This window comes from Gadus morhua, chromosome 4, assembly GCF_902167405.1.
Source record: "Gadus morhua chromosome 4, gadMor3.0, whole genome shotgun sequence".
NCBI lineage: Eukaryota > Metazoa > Chordata > Actinopteri > Gadiformes > Gadidae > Gadus > Gadus morhua.
Window position 1 is genome coordinate 34,163,917 of NC_044051.1, and position 16,095 is coordinate 34,180,011.

At 43.9% G+C, this 16,095-nt stretch overlaps 1 protein-coding gene across 1 annotated transcript; it reads left to right on the plus strand.

Annotated features, from left to right (window-relative positions):
• Positions 1-321: 321 nt before the first annotated feature.
• Positions 322-14,164, plus strand: LOC115542402 (zinc finger protein 658B-like). The gene is made up of 3 exons (XM_030354667.1): positions 322-1,643; position 2,437; positions 13,379-14,164. The coding sequence occupies exons 1-3, from the start codon at positions 445-447 to the stop codon at positions 13,961-13,963; spliced, it is 1,785 nt and encodes a 594-aa protein (XP_030210527.1). The 5' UTR covers positions 322-444; the 3' UTR covers positions 13,964-14,164.
• The last annotated feature ends 1,931 nt before the right edge of the window (positions 14,165-16,095 follow it).

The window sequence follows — 16,095 nt, forward strand, 5'->3', positions numbered from 1 at the left end:
CCCAAGGGGAACAAGGGAAATGCGTAATAAACAAAAAGACGTAAGAAAGAAAGTGTCAAAATATACTTCTTCCAATACATCAGTGTGTAAAAGTACATGCTGTATCCCTTTGTGCAAATAATGAATTCAAACCATTACTTTCTCTATCTTGTTTTCCTCTCTGAAGAAGATGGCTATGACATCAGAGACTGCAGCACGCAGCGCGGCGACACCTCAGAGAGTCTGGGTGTAGACGCCCCTGGCTCCTTCCACACGTCCAGTCACAACGGGGAGCTGCGGATCCTGAGCGTCTACGGTAAAGGGGAGGGCCCACTTGCGGTGGACGGCCATGACACCCTCTTCACCCCGTCAGAAGTGGAGGCCTTGAGCTCGCTGTCCGTGGACCGCAGCGTGGCCAAGAGCCTGAACTGCAGCGTGCGGCTGGTCCGCCTTGAGGAGCTGCACATGAGGACCCGACCAGACGAGAAGCCGTACGGGTGCGACCAATGCAAGAAGAGCTTCAGTCAAAGTGAACACCTGAAGAACCACATGAGGACTCACACCGACGAGATGCCCTACGGGTGTGACCAATGCATCAGGCGCTACAGATGGAAAGATTCCCTGAGGATCCATAAAATGACTCACTCCGGGGAGAAGCCCTACAGGTGTGACCTATGCACGAAGCGCTTCAGTCAGAAAAGCAAGCTGAAGAACCACATGAAGACTCACACCGGGGAGAAGACCTACAGCTGTGACCAATGCACGAAGTGCTTCAGTCAAAGTGAACACCTGAAGAGCCACATGAGGACTCACACCGACGAGAAGCCCTACAGGTGTGACCAATGCGCAAAGCGCTTCAGTTATAGCTGCTACCTGAAGAACCACATGAGGACTCACACCAGGGAGAAACCCTACAGCTGTGACCAATGCACGAAGAGCTTCAGTCAGAAAGGCAACCTGAAGATCCACATGAAGACTCACACCGGGGAGGAGCCCTACAGGTGTGACCAATGCACAAAGCGCTTCAGTTATAGCTGCTACCTGAAGAACCACATGAGGACTCACACCAGGGAGAAACCCTACAGCTGTGACCAATGCACGAAGCGCTTCGCTCAGCATGGCACCCTGAACGTCCACATGAGGACTCACACCGGTGAGAAACCCTACGGGTGTGACCAATGTATCAAGTGCTTCAGATGGCAAGATTCCCTGAGGATCCACAAAATGACTCACTCCGGGGAGAAGCCCTACAGGTGTGACCAATGCACGAAGCGCTTCAGTCGAAATGAAAGCCTGAAGAACCACATGAAGACTCACACCGGCGATAAGCCCTACGGGTGTGACCAATGCACGAAGCGCTTCAGTCGAAATGAAAGCCTGAAGAACCACATGAAGACTCACACTGGCGAGAAGCCCTACGGGTGTGACCAATGCACGAAGTGCTTCAGTCAGAGCTACTATCTGAAGATCCATTTGAGGACTCACACCGGCGAGAAGCCCTACAGGTGTGACCAATGCACGAAGCGCTTCAGCCAGAGCTCGTCCCTGAGGATCCACATGAGGACTCACACGGGGGAAAAGCCCTACAGTTGCGACCATTGCACAAAGCGATTCGCTCAGCATGGCGCCCTGTACGTCCACAGGAAGACTCACACCGGCGAGAAGTAGGGCTGGGCGATATGACCAAATATCATATCTCGATATAGGTCACTCATATCCCTATAACAATATGTATCACGATATAGCACATTTTCTGTAAATTCGATGAATAAATACTGTATTTTCCGCACTATAAGGCGCACCGGAGTATAAGCCGCAGCAGCTAAATTGAATGATGTATACATAAGCCGCACTGGACTATAAACCACAGGTGTTTTAATGTTTAATTACCATTAGGGCTGGCCCAAATGCCATTTTTCAGGCTTCAAATACACGTTGGTTTTTCCGAGCGAATATTCGAATACTCGTTCAAGAAAAAAACACCATCAAAAACAACATTAATAATCCCTATATACTCCCTGGAACCGATTTTGACAGTATCTGCATATTTTGTTGAAGATTTAATAGCTTTTAAAGGTTGATTAGTAGGCCTAAGTAGGTTGAAGTTCCTTAGTTTTTCCCCGTGAAAGCGAACAGCTGTTGTTCCGTTCCAAATCAGCTGTCCTCTGCCGCACCGTTATATAAGCCGCAGAATCAGAGAAAAAAAAGAAGAAAAAAAAGGCGCGTCTTATAGTCCGAAAATTATGGTAGTTTATATAAAGTGACCACATGGAAAGGCCTATTTCGTAGCCCCTCTTTAAGGTACGAGCTCACTTTGTCTTGGCTGGTTGTTGGAGTCCTTCTCCTATTCAGAATTGTCACGTTCACTCTCCTCCATGTTTGTTTGGGTTGCGTTCATGTGTTCATGTATTCATGTATTTTACGTGTGTCCAAATGACGTAAAATATTACCGTGAAGAGTGTGATTTGCGACAAGACGATTTAAACGATAGAGGATAATATGAAACGATAGACATTTTTATATCATCACACGATATATATCGTCATATCGCCCAGCCCTAGCGAGAAGTTTAATTTCTAACGCAAGGTTAGTTTTATTTCTAACATTATCAGATCAGGCCCTTTGTCCAAAATTCCAAACTACCCCTTTAAAGGGATTCTTTGACACGTGTATCCAGGTGCTGCTTTTTTTTTTCATCATGATTAAACGCTTTCCAACTTTTGATTCGCCATGTTTTTATTTTTGAGAAATGATATCTGCGTGATGACGAATGACTTAGTTCTAGGACACTTCTGACTGCAAAACATTTTAATTTTAGAGCTTAATCATGGGAAGAAACAGGCAGCAAAGTTACCAAGCTTTCGTTCAGTAAGTTAAATTGCAAATGCGAACTATCTGAACACCTTCCAATTAGAGGAGACGGAAGGTAGCTCTAGGTCCAAGGAGAATGTATATAAATTACTTTAAATTGACTAATTATATAAACAGGGTTTATATCATTTGTATACAATTGTAGCTCGAGTTACGTTCGATATTTCCACAACTATGTCATTCCCTCTACCTTTGTTATTAGAAAAAGCCTGTGTAGCAATGTAGAAGCATTTCTAAACGGTGTTGAACATAGTGCTCTTGAACACAGCATGAAAATGGCCCAGTCCCCTAATCAAGCCCCTTATATAAGGCAGGTGTGATGTGCCTCAGTATGGCTTTGTCTCTGCTGTGGCTGGTGACCATCTTTAGGATATCCCCCTGTGACCGAGTGACTTTCATGCTTACCCCCACACCCGTGGTGGAGAGTAGTTTGTAGGCCACACCAATTGATCTACGTATGCAGCATAGTGAGCCGTACTTAATTATAAAAAGTGTAGGTGGTAAAAGGTACATGTTAGTTATTGACAGGTTCAGCAGATGGGTAGAAGCAGTCCCATCAAAAGACCAAAGTGCAGCTACAGTAATTAATTTTCTGACTAGAGAAGTCATGCTAAGGTTTGGAATTCCGTCAGAAGTAATCTGAGACAATGGGACAGCGTTTTTTCAGAAAACACTCAAACAAGGGATTCAGCATTTGCATGTCAAACAAAGACTAGTTTGCGTCTAGCATCCTCAATCATAAGGTATGGTGGAAAGAGTGAATGGGACGCTCAAGACAAAAATCCATAAAGATTTGTGTAAGCACTAAATTGAATTGGATTGATGCACTGGCACTAATGAGCTATCGAATGCAAGCTAACAGAACGACGCATCGTACACCGCATGAAATGCTTACGGGTCGACCCATGCCTTCACCCATCATTCGAGGGCCCCATAAGGGACCTCCATTAGAACAGTTGGAAACGGAATCAAGACGGTATATAGGACAGCTAACTGGCATACACAGGCTTATATTTCAACAGGAAAAAGGCTGAATTCCAGAGTAGGAGTAGGAGCACCAAGAGAGTCGGAGCCAGGTGACCAGGTGTACCTAAGGGGAGTTCAGGAGGGGGTGGAACCAGCCCAGGAGAGAAGGACCATATAAAGTCACCAACGCAACACCAACAGCCATCCAGGTGGAAGGCAGTGCCACGTGGTATCACCTCAACCACTGCACAGAAGCCGCTCAACCCAAAACCAGGGAATAGTGTGAGGAGGAACCAGATGTAGACACGCCTGGGGCTGACCAACTACCCGAGGACCAGACCCAGCCGAGCAAGGAGCAACAGACACACGATGATGCTGAAAATGGCGAGCCTACTCCTGATCCTCTACGGGTTGGGCCAGGCTCAACCCGTAGGCTCAAGGACAGATCCTGGGGAAGGATGAAACTACAGAGACAACACGGACCTGGAACAGCCAGGAATCAGGAGCTGGTACTGAAGGAAGCGTAAGAGAGACCCACGACAATCCAGCCCCGACACATTCAGGAATAGTTAAAAAGGAAGAGAGAAGAGTCTTGTATGCTCAGATACCACCGCAAAACCGAGTTAATGAACAAATTATGTTTTCTGTTATGTCTGGTGACCAATTGTTATGTGCATTAACTTTCCATCGGTTGTATGAACTAGCTTGGAGGAATAGTCAGTGTAAAGTGAACAGGTCATACTCAGAAAATTAGAATATTGTGCAAAAGTTCATTTATTTCAGTAATTCAACTAAAAAGGTCATGCTAATACATTATGTAGACTCATTACATGTCAAGTGAGATACTCCAAGCCTTTATTTGTTATAATTTTTAAGATTATGGCTTCCACCTTATGAAAACCCAAAATTCTAAATCTCAGAAAATTAGAATATTACATGAAATCAATAAAAAAAGGATTTTAATTAAGGAAATGTTGGCCCTATGAAAAGTATAATCATGCATATGTACTCAGTACTTGGTTTGGGCCCCTTTTGCATGAATTACTAATGCGGCGTGGCATGGATGCTATCAGCCTGTGGCACTGCTGAGGTGTTATGGAAGACCAGGGTGCTTCAATAGCGGCCTTCAGCTCTTAGCCATTGTTTGGTCTCAAGTCTTTCATCTTTCTCTTGGCAATGCCCCATAGATTCTCGATGGGGTTCAGGTCAGGCGAGTTTGCTGGCCAATCAAGGACAGTAATCCCATGGTCATTGAACCAGGTTTTTGTAGTTTTGGCAGTGTGGGCAGGTGCCAAGTCCTGCTGGAAAATGAAGTCGGCATCCCCTTAAAGATGGTCTGCTGAAGAAAGCATGAGGTGCTCTAAAATGTCCTGGAAGACGGCTGCGTTGACTCCGGTCTTAATAAAGCACAGTTGACCAACACCAGCAGATGATATGGCTCCCCAAACCAACAGACTGTGGTAACTTCACACTGGACTTCAAGCATCTTGCATTCTGTGCCTCTCCAATCTTTCTCCAGACTCTGGGACCTTGGTTTCCGAAAAGAGGACTTTGGACCATTGAGCAACAGATCAGTTTTTTTTTTCTTTAGCCCAGGTAAGACGCTTCTGATGTTGTTTTTTGTTCAGGAGCGGCTTGACAAGAGGAATATGACATTTAAAGCCCATTTCACAGATTTGATGCACTCGCCCCAGCCTCAGTCCAGTCCTTGTGAAGCTCTCCAACACTTTTGAAAGGCCTTTTGCGCACAATCCTCTCCAGGCTGCGGTCATCCCTGCTCCTTGTGCACCTTTTTCTTCCACACTTTGCCCTTCCACTTAACTTTCTATTAATGTGCTTTGATACAGCACTTGGCGAACATCCAACTTCTTTTGCAATTACCTTCTGAGGCTTTCCCTCCTTGTGGAGGGTGTCAATGATGGTTTTCTGCACAACTGTCAGGTCAGAAGTCCCCATGATTGTGAATCCTACTGAAGCAGGCTAAGGAACTCTTTTCTGGTGTTTTGGATTAATTAGCTGATTAGAATGTGACACTTTGAGCCTACAATATCGAACCTTTTCACAATATTCTACTTCTCTGAGATTTTGAATTTATGGTTTTCATAAATTGTAAGCAATAATCTTCAAATTTATAACAAATAAAGGCTTGGAATATCTCACTTTGCATATAATGAGTCTACATAATGTATTAGTATGACCTTTTAAGAAATACTTGGTTAAAAATAGAAGTACCGATTCAACTTCTAATTGCATAAGTACAGAGCCTTTAAAGTTCAGGCTCTGAAATTAAGTATAAGTACTGTAACCCTGTAAAAGACGTCTCTGGCTCCACATGCATATATTTTATTAAAGCAAAATATAAATGATGCCAAAATAGACATCAACATTTGTTGCCTTGGCAGAAGCTAAATTCTGACTCTCATTTCTGTGTCCAATGTAATGTGAGAGCTCTAAATTCTACTAATAATTATTCATTTTTATGATCCCAGTACCTGAATTTCATAATGGAACAGTCTTTTTTCTAAATTGCCAGTTCATTTTTCTGAAGTTCCAATCTCAAATCAATATCAATATTTAAAATGTACATACAGGTTTTTTTTTTAGCTACAATGACTCAGCCGATGTTCTCTTCCTGCTGCGGGACCCTGGTGGGGTGTAAATTCTGCGTAGATGAATGGAAGAAAACGTCCGATCACTGCCTCAAGTGCAGGGAAGACCTGCCCATGTATACAGAGGTAGCTGGACTCTCTGCAGCACTGGACAGCTTGAAGTCCCTTCCATAAAGAACACTAGGCTAGCTTCCTGCATGTTGGTCGAGTTTTTTTTTTTTGACGTTCTTATGATGTTCTAATGTTGCTTTGTTATTGTGTTAGACGGGTTGTGGGCGGCAGTAGCTCAGGAGGTAGAGCGGGTTGGCTGGTAACCTGAAGGTTGTTGGTTCGATCCCCGGCTCCTCCTAGCTGAGTGTCGAGGTGTCCTTGAGCAAGGCACCTAACCCTGACTGTTAGCTCCCGACGAGCTGGCTGTCGCCTTGCATGGTTGACTCCGCCGTCGGTGTGTGAATGTGTGCGTGAATGGGAGGCAATATTGTAAAGCGCTTTGAGTGGCCAATGGTTAGAAAAGTGCTATATAAATGCAGTCCATTAGATGTTCAGATGTTTTGTTGACCTGATTCGTCTCCCACTCTGTTCAAATAAAAGTGTGCTACTGCTGCAAAGTCTTTTTTGTCTTTTTCTTTTCTTTAATGTATTTGGAAATTACCTTTAGTGATGTTAACTAGATCTTATAAATGGCCTAAACACATAAAATGTGTATATACAGTAGATAAAACACACTGATACAGTCGTTTGCAGTAAAGCACCACATCTCATAGGAGTTGTATTTAAGTTGGCTGTTTACAAAGTAAATCTGCCTTCTTTCGTATGTTTTTGTCTCATGTTGTTCTAATGTGCCGGCAACTCTATAACTCGACTCCTCAGGAGTGAATAAGCCAAGTTGGCAATTTAACGTCCTATAGACTCTGCGTTCTATATACGTTTGCTGTTATCAGTGTTTAACGATGTTTCACGTGTGTTAGTTTGATATTAAAATCTTTATTGAACGTATCGCATTTCAGACTCAAACGACGTCTGCTGCAGCTTTGTTCTCGTCGTCAGAAGATGAGGAACACCAGTCAGCACCAATGATGTCAACACCAGTCAAGCATCTCTGGCCAAGCACCGTTTGTAAGTTTGTACAGCATATTGTCTCTAATTAAATTGTAAAACTACTGTAATCTGTTGAATTTAACATTGAAAATAAACCTCTTGTTTTACAGTCACCAGGCCTCAATACCAGTGCCAGTAGCCTTGAAGTTGGTGAAACCGACGAAAGCTATCAGCCTGAGTCAACCCTCACGCCCACATCGGCGTCGTCATCACAAGATGAATGTGTAAAGGACTGCCGTGAAAAGATTATTGGCAATGAATTCAGCCTTATATCACTATTCAAATTCAAACATACTTGTGAGAATAGATGGCCCTTTTCTCTCGCATATTAACAGCCAAGTTAACGGCAATACACAATGGGGGAGGTGGACATGTCTGTAAGGAACAACAATCTACACAACAAAGTATTCAGTCGATTGGCCTGGCCTTAGTATCAGACTTAATGGTAGGAATGCAAATGTGAACTATCTTTATGGGGTCAGAACAGTCTCATTAATAATGAATGCACAGAGAAGGATTCACAAATGTATTTTCTACCCATGACACAATTCTTTCATTTGTGAATAAAAAATACAATGTATCTCCTGCTTTGTCGACACCAAAGTTCAAAGTTATAAACTTAGAAGGAGGTAACTGATAGGCAGCTAACTTATAGTGCAATTTAGACTTATAATAAATGTTTTAGACTGGTAAAATGTTCTCATATACACAGCTGAAAAATGTCCTCTCAAACACATATGAAACCATTCACATACTATACTGAAAACCTCACACATACACAAGTAAAAGCTTTTACATACACAACTGATACACCTTCACTCAATCAACTGAAAAGCTCTTATAGATTATTTGAATGGTTTCATGTGTGTATGTGAGAGGACATTTTTCAGCTGTGTTTATGAGAACATTTTACCAGTATGTGTGAAAGCATTTCAGTAGTCCATGTAAAAGGTTTCACTAGGTTGTATGCAAGCTTTTCAGTTGTGTATGTGAGCGTATCATTTTTCAGTTGTTTGTGTGAGAGTGTTTCAGTTGTGTATGTAAAAGCTTTTCACTTGTATGTGTGCGAGTTTTTCAGTATAGTATGTGAATGAGTTTGGTTTCATGTATTATTCTGAATAATGTCCCATACGGCCCCTCATAGATCACTGGGGTCTCAAAACAAACATCTTTTGGTTCAAACTACGGCCAAAACAAAATGTGGTGAGTCAGCCTTTAGTGTTTATGCAGCTAAACTTTGGAGCAAACTGCCAGAAGAAATTAAAAAAGAATCAAGAAATTACGGCACAACTTGTATTTTTAAATCCAAACTAAAGGCTAAGCTCTTCAGTGATGCATACTATTAACTTTTCTAATGTTTTCCGTCTCTTTTTTATTTTTATTCTAATCGATCTATACTTATTCATACTACTTATATCTGAAGGTCTTTTTATTCCTTTTTATCTTTTTCTCCCTTTTATTATGTGTCATTTCATAGAAGTACTTTCATTATATTGTTTGCATGTACTTCGTCACTATAAATGATACTGTTGTTTTTTGTATTCTGTAAAGCACATTGAACTGCTTGATGTAAGAAATGCGCTATACAAATGGAATTGCCTTGCTTACGTGACCACAGTAGTTCTTGCGTTTTACTGATGAGGAGATAATTATGGCCTATTAACTCCTCCTAAATACATATGGTGCGATCCAGGCAACCCGTAAACCGTGGTTTCACAACCCTCTACCAGATCGATGACCTCCGCTACAGCTCGTAACTTACGGTCTAAAAAGTGTCCCTGGAACGCAGCATAATGTTATACATCGATCTGATACGAGTTCACAGGTAGTGAGTTGCGGGTTGGACTGCCATTCCAGGACCCACTCATATGTTCCCCATCACACCTGATTCAAATCAATGGGTTATTAGCAGATTTCTGCAGAGCTTGATGTAATTGTATTGAGATGATGTGATGAACTTTTAAGATATATGAAATACCCAAACAAATAAATGATGTGACATAATTTTATCATTTCTTAGATCTCATTTTAAGTTAGGCTAATGGAATTCACTAAACATGCTTATCTTATGTCTTCTTCCAACTTGCACCTGGAATATATACAAAGTAATACATTGAGTACTAATGTGACCTTTTTGTCTCTACACAGATCAGCACATCAAGTGTTTACATTCAGCTGCTTCTCACAAGGGATGTTGCCTGCCATACAGACCACCTGGAAACACATACTGTAGGCACACAGCTATCCTTAAAGACTTTGCCGTCCCACTTTACAAACTCAGGTTTGTACTTTCCACCATAAGTACATTTACTTTTGATGTAGTAGATTCTAGGCAGCAAAGACCAGGCTGATTCTAGATCCTACCTAAAAAGCCTGGTCATCTTAGGAAAAGCATCATGACCAGCGCCCTGTTAAACACAAGTCAAACTTGGGAGTTGTATTTCAAAGATGGAATCAGCCAAGAGCCCAGAAGGGTTTCAGGACAGATATCACATGAGCTGTTAATCATTCTCAATCAATCATCAATCATCAATGAATTAAAAATGTATAAATGTTAGCTGATCAGCTTACAGGGAAGGACACGTTGTCGCTTGTTATTGTCAAAATAGAATAATTGCGCTTGTCTCTCATGTCATGTTGTGCTCAGATCATTTTGCGCTGGTGTTCGTTCAGTGTCCTCCACCTGGCCTCCGCTTGAGCTTTGAGTCTAGGGGGGAGGATGCTGGAGGAGACATCTCTCTCCAAAACTCTGAATCTTTGTCTGCAGTACACATTTTAAACCCTCTCTCAATGTTACATAAACATACCTTTAAAGAGTTTCAAATGTACCATTACACTTTCTTCTTTTATGCAAACAGTGTATGAACACTATTACTTTCTGTCATTGTTTTTCTCCCTCTGCAGAAGACTGCGATGACTTTGGAGACCGTAGCACGCAGCGCGGCGCCACCTCGGCGAGTCTGGGTGTGGACGGCCCTGGCTCCTCCCACATGTCCAGTCACAGCGGGGAGCTGAAGATCCTGAGCGTCTACGGTAAAGGGGAGGGCCCACTGGCGGTGGACGGCCATGACACCCTCTTCACCGCGTCAGAAGTGGAGGCCCTGAACTCGCTGTCTGCGGGCCACAGCGCGGCCAAGAGCCTGGAGCGCGGCGAGCGGCTGGTCTGCCACGAGGAGCTGAGTGTGCAGGTTGGAAGTCATCTTCTTATTCAGCATCCAAATTAGAGGCTTCCTCTGTTACAACTCCAGCACACACCCCTAGAAAGCACACCCCTTTATGATTCAGTAAACGCTGCAAAATATGCCCGTCTTATGCCCACCTTTTTCCTTGCATGGTCCGCGCGTTTACACTGACCGTGGTCATTTACCGGCTTGATTTCGCACCCCAATTTACCCTCTCAGACCCTACACATATTGGCGCCTTTCATTTAGATGTAAATGTGATCAGACAGCTTTGAGGTTCCAGGGAAGGGACTTTGGTAGAGGTGTTACTGCTGCATTGTCTATGCAACAGAGACAACGCAGTGATTTCAACATGAGTAGTTATAACTGGAGGGATACTGATATCTGCAAGCTGCTGACCGTCATGGGATGGAAGGTGATGCAGTCGCATTTAACGAAGACGGGGAAAGAGTGCGATCTACGAGAAAATACCAGAAGAACTTTCCTTACGCTGCTTGGTCAGCAAAGTGGTCAGCCAAATAAAGAATATGTTGTTGATTTTGCGCTTGTAAATAGTGAATCGCGTTTTAGTCTACACTCAGATGTCAACTTATTCTTGCATGCTAGAATGAGTGAATCTAAAGAAAAAAGACATTCGGAGTATGCAATTTATCGATAAGACGTGTACTGTCTCCGTGCATAGCCCCGCCATCTCCAGTGAACCAAGAAAGTTGGCTCCGTGACGAAGGTGGATTTTACCCCCTCTGTTGTACACAGGGATGACAATGAATTTGCAGGGCGTGCAAAGCGGCGAACGAACCGGCTTGGCAGAGTAAAAATGCATAATGTGTCCTTTGTGGGGATTGACAACTATTCTGTGCAAATGAAATAATGTCTTGTGTGTGTGTTTCCTTCTCTATGTGGAAAGCAGCAGACCCCAGACACCATTTCAATCAAGGTTGAAGAGGATATTGGTGGAGGCATGCCCGCTGTAGGTTAGTAATACACATTGCATCCATGCAAGCAAACAACCATGATCAACTGAGAATGTACTCGATTCTAACTGCGCTGAAAAGCCTGGTCCTCTTTGGAAAAGCATCATGACCAGCATCATGATAAACATGAGTCAAACTTGGGAGTTGTATTTCAAAGATGGAATCAGTCAAGAGCCCAGAAGGGCTTGTCTTGTGTGTATTTTGTGTGTTTCCTTCTTTATGTGGAAAGCAGCAGACACCAGAAACCATTTCAATCAAGATTGAAGAGGATATTGGTGGAGGCATGCCCGCCGTAGGTTAGTAATACACATTGCATCCATGCAAGAAAACAACCTTTAAACTGAGAATGTACGCAATTCTGCCTTCTCAGCAGGAGCCTTCAACCCTTGACCATCCAAAGGGCAACAAGGAAAATGCATTATCAACAAATAGAAGTTAGAAAGAATGTCCAAATATAATTCTTCCAATACACAAGTGTGTACAAAGTACATACAGTGTTTCCCACAGACCAAGGACCAATGTGTGGTGCGCGGGGGGGGAGGGGGGGGGGGGGGGGGGGGGTGGCAGCGCGCACGGTGGCACAGGCGCAGCACGGCGACGCGGCCGTCGGTGAGTGTTCATGTAACTCCGCGTTTACATGCGGACACATCTGATTCGCATAGATGTGGAAGAACAGCTCAATCGGAATAGAAAAGTATCATATATATACGCCTCAATCGGTTCGGAATACAATTCTATGCGGAATAGAATAGGTGGTGTAGTCCGCTATAAATACTTCCGATTAGTTTGGGGTTGAACTTGGAGCAGCTGCAGTAGTTCGCAATTGGTCCACTCCGTCTGTACTTTAATGCACACCGAACATTACCGCTGTCAAGAAAATTGAATTTATTGCCTGATTCACGTCTTTGATATTATCACTCCGTAGTAGTTAAAGTAGTCCGGTAACTTATCAACCCCAGCGTGTCCGGTTGCTAAGCGACGGGTAACATCGGTGGGTTTTCATGTGTTAGCGTATCGTGGCTCTCGCTACGTGTGTGTGTGTGTGAATGACAGGGAGAACGAGTGCTATGCAGAGATGAATGGACGGAACGATATTTAGATTTCCAAAGCGCAAAAAAAAATATATATATATATATATTTTTTAATACAATAAATAATAATAAAAAAAAAAGACAGAATCAATTCGTGGCGCTAAATGTTGATTCTGTGGCGCCGCGCCACACAATGGTCTATGTATGGGAAACACTGACATACTGTATACCTTTTGTGAAAATGATTAATTAAAAACATTACTTTCTCTCTTTCTCTGTTTTCCTCTCTGGAAGAAGACGTCAATGACATCAGAGACTGCAGCACGCAGCGCGGCGCCACCTTGGAGAGTCTGCGTGTGGACGCCCCTGGCTCCTCCCACATGTCAAGTCACAGCGGGGAGCTGCGCATCCTGAGCATTTACGGACAAGGGGAGGGCCCACTGGCGGTGGACGTCCATAACACCCTTTTTGCCGCGTCAGAACCGGAGGCCTTGAGCTCGCTGTCCGCTGACCACAGCGTGGCCAAGAGCCTGAACTGCAGCGTGAGGCTCGTCCGCCTTGAGGAGCTGACTGGGCATCAGGGCGGCCGCAAGGGCCGGCCCGGTGTCTTGTGTGGAAAGGTTATTCCCAACAAGGCCAATATGATGAGGACCCATAACGACGAGAAGCCCTACAAGTGTGACCAATGCACAAAGCGCTTCAGTGATAGCTACGCCCTGAAGATCCACATGAGAACTCACTCTGGGGAGAAGCCCTACAGGTGTGACCAATGCATGAAGTGCTTCAGTCTGAAAGGCCACCTGAATAGACACATGAGGACTCACTCTGGGGAGAAGCCCTACAGGTGTGACCAATGCAAGATGCGCTTCAGACAGAAAGGCCACCTGAAATTCCACATGATGATTCACTCCGGCGAGAAGCCCTACAAGTGTGATCAATGCATGATGCGCTTCAGTCAGAATTACATCCTGAAGAACCACATGAGGACTCACTCCGGGGAGAAGCCCTACAAGTGTGACCAATGCACGAAGTGCTTCAGTGAGAAAGGCACCCTGAATAAACACATGAGGAGTCACTCCGGGGAGAAGCCCTACAGGTGTGACCAATGCAGTAAGCGCTGCAGTCGGAGAGATGTCCTAAATATCCACATGAGGACTCACTCCGGCGAGAAGCCCTACAAGTGTGACCAATGCCCGATGTGCTTCAGTCACAAAAGCAACCTGAAGATCCACAAGAGGACTCACTCCGGTTAGAAGCCCTGCCTGTTAGTGCATTGCAACGCCAGCTACAGCGACCCAAGCAATTTCAGTGTGCACATGCTCAAGCACACGGGCAATGGGGTGCTTTCACACAGGGTAACGGGGCGCTTTGATTGAGACCTCTGTCCGGTATGTGTCGAAATTACTGCTTTTAGTTTTTCTTTTCATCAGGATTAAACACTTTCCTGCTTTTGATTTGCTTTTTTTTGCTTTGTTTTAATTTTAGTAATTTATGTCTGTGTGATAAAGAACTTATTTCTCTGACTCTTCTAACAGCAAAATATTAGGAAACGTTCACATCGTTGGTAAATACAAAGGAAACTTGTGAGGGGAGTATACCACGAACCTCGCTGAACATACCCAGGCTTTCTTGGGAAAACCTGGTTCGACAGAGACGCAACTCGCAGTCAGAGTTTAATGGTTCCACGACACTCACTTTAGATTCAATTAGTCTAACCAGGTTTTCCGCTTTAGGTTCAATGCGCGTTCACATAAAAGGTGTTTATCACGTCATTTGACTCCCCCTTATGCAAAGTGAATCGAGCGTGCGTGGTGTATTATTATGAATTCCTACGAGGAATTCAAGGTCCAAATCACAGCCAAGGGGAACACGGTTGCCCATAATATGGCTAGGGTAGCGTGCTGGCAAAAAATAGCCGTCTGTGTTAATTCGTAAGTGAAAAGATTCTGCATATTGTCCAAAAATATGTATCATGCCTTTTACCCCCATATATGTGGTGCCAGCACGCTCCTACTAACATGGGGCCAAGTCAAAAATAAATATTAAGATAATATTTAATGTGGTAAGTTGTAAGCATCCATTTGAATAATTTCCGGTGAATCTAGCCTATGATTTGCAATGGCCTAGGCTCCAACCTTTAGTCACATGTTGATTACCTGCAGCAAATAAAAATAAACCAAATTTAATACGACTGGGAGGAGGACCGCTCCACCGCCCTTCACCACTTCGGAGGAGCTGGCTCTCACCTATAACGAAGGTCGGCCGATGATGGTAGGAGTGGAAGGGGGGGGGTGTCCTCTGACCCCACTGCCTCGACTTCCAAGGCCTTTGTAATGAGTATGTATTCATGTATTGGCAATGGACATCAATAATTGTCTTGCTAATCAAATTGTTGTGAAATGATTGAGTGTAAATTAATTGTCATTTTTAGTTGAAGGTACAAACATTAGTTTGGAGGAGCTGCCGACAATCAATCTCCAATCAGAGGTATATAACTATCAAAGCAAAGTGTCTCCTATTCTTCTGAATGTTTAATTTCTGGACAGAATGTCCTATAATAGGTTTCCCTGATTCTTGCAGGAGACTGTCGCCCTGTGACTCCAGGGCGACTGGAGGTGATTTTTCTGAACAATTTTCACAGCTACAGTATGAATAAAAAATGCCTAGGCCTAATTGTCACTGACATAGCGGTTATGTGTATGCGGCTGATGGTGGATGCTGAAGGTGGATGCTGCTGATGATGGTGGATGCTGATGGCTGCTGCTGCAGGTCGCTGCTGCTTGAGGCGATGGCTGCTTGAGCTGGCTGGGGCCGGATAACACTGCTGCTGCAGGTCGCTGCTGCTTGAGGTGATGGCTGCTTGAGCTGGCTGGTGGTGTCGCCTTCTGCTGCTAGTGGTGGCGGCTTGTGCTGGCGACTGCTGTTGGTGGTGGTGGCGGCGACTGCTGCGATAGTTGTCCTTCCTTTCGACCTGATGCACTTTACTATCCTTAACCTCAGCCTGATGTTTGTGGAGTATTTTCTTTGTTTATTAATAACTTATAATGTTCCTCCCTGTTCATTCACTTTGTTCTTGTTTTACAAGTTAGACATACACGCACACCTGTTTACACATTTGTTGTTCTTGTTGCACACATGACTAACATTGTTTTATTTATTGATACCCCCTGGCTCTACTTTGCTGTTCTTGTTCACTTACTGTATGTTTGCTTTGTTGTTCTTAGTCCTTGTTCCCACTTGTTTTTGGTTCCACAAACCTCAGCCTGATATATCTGGCATCTCAAACACTGGGTCCAGCTTTACCTGGCGCCTGCTCCTTTGCAGCGTGCAGATGTTAGGCAGTGGAATCTGCATTTGCTGCAGGGTTTTATAACCAGTGGTCCAT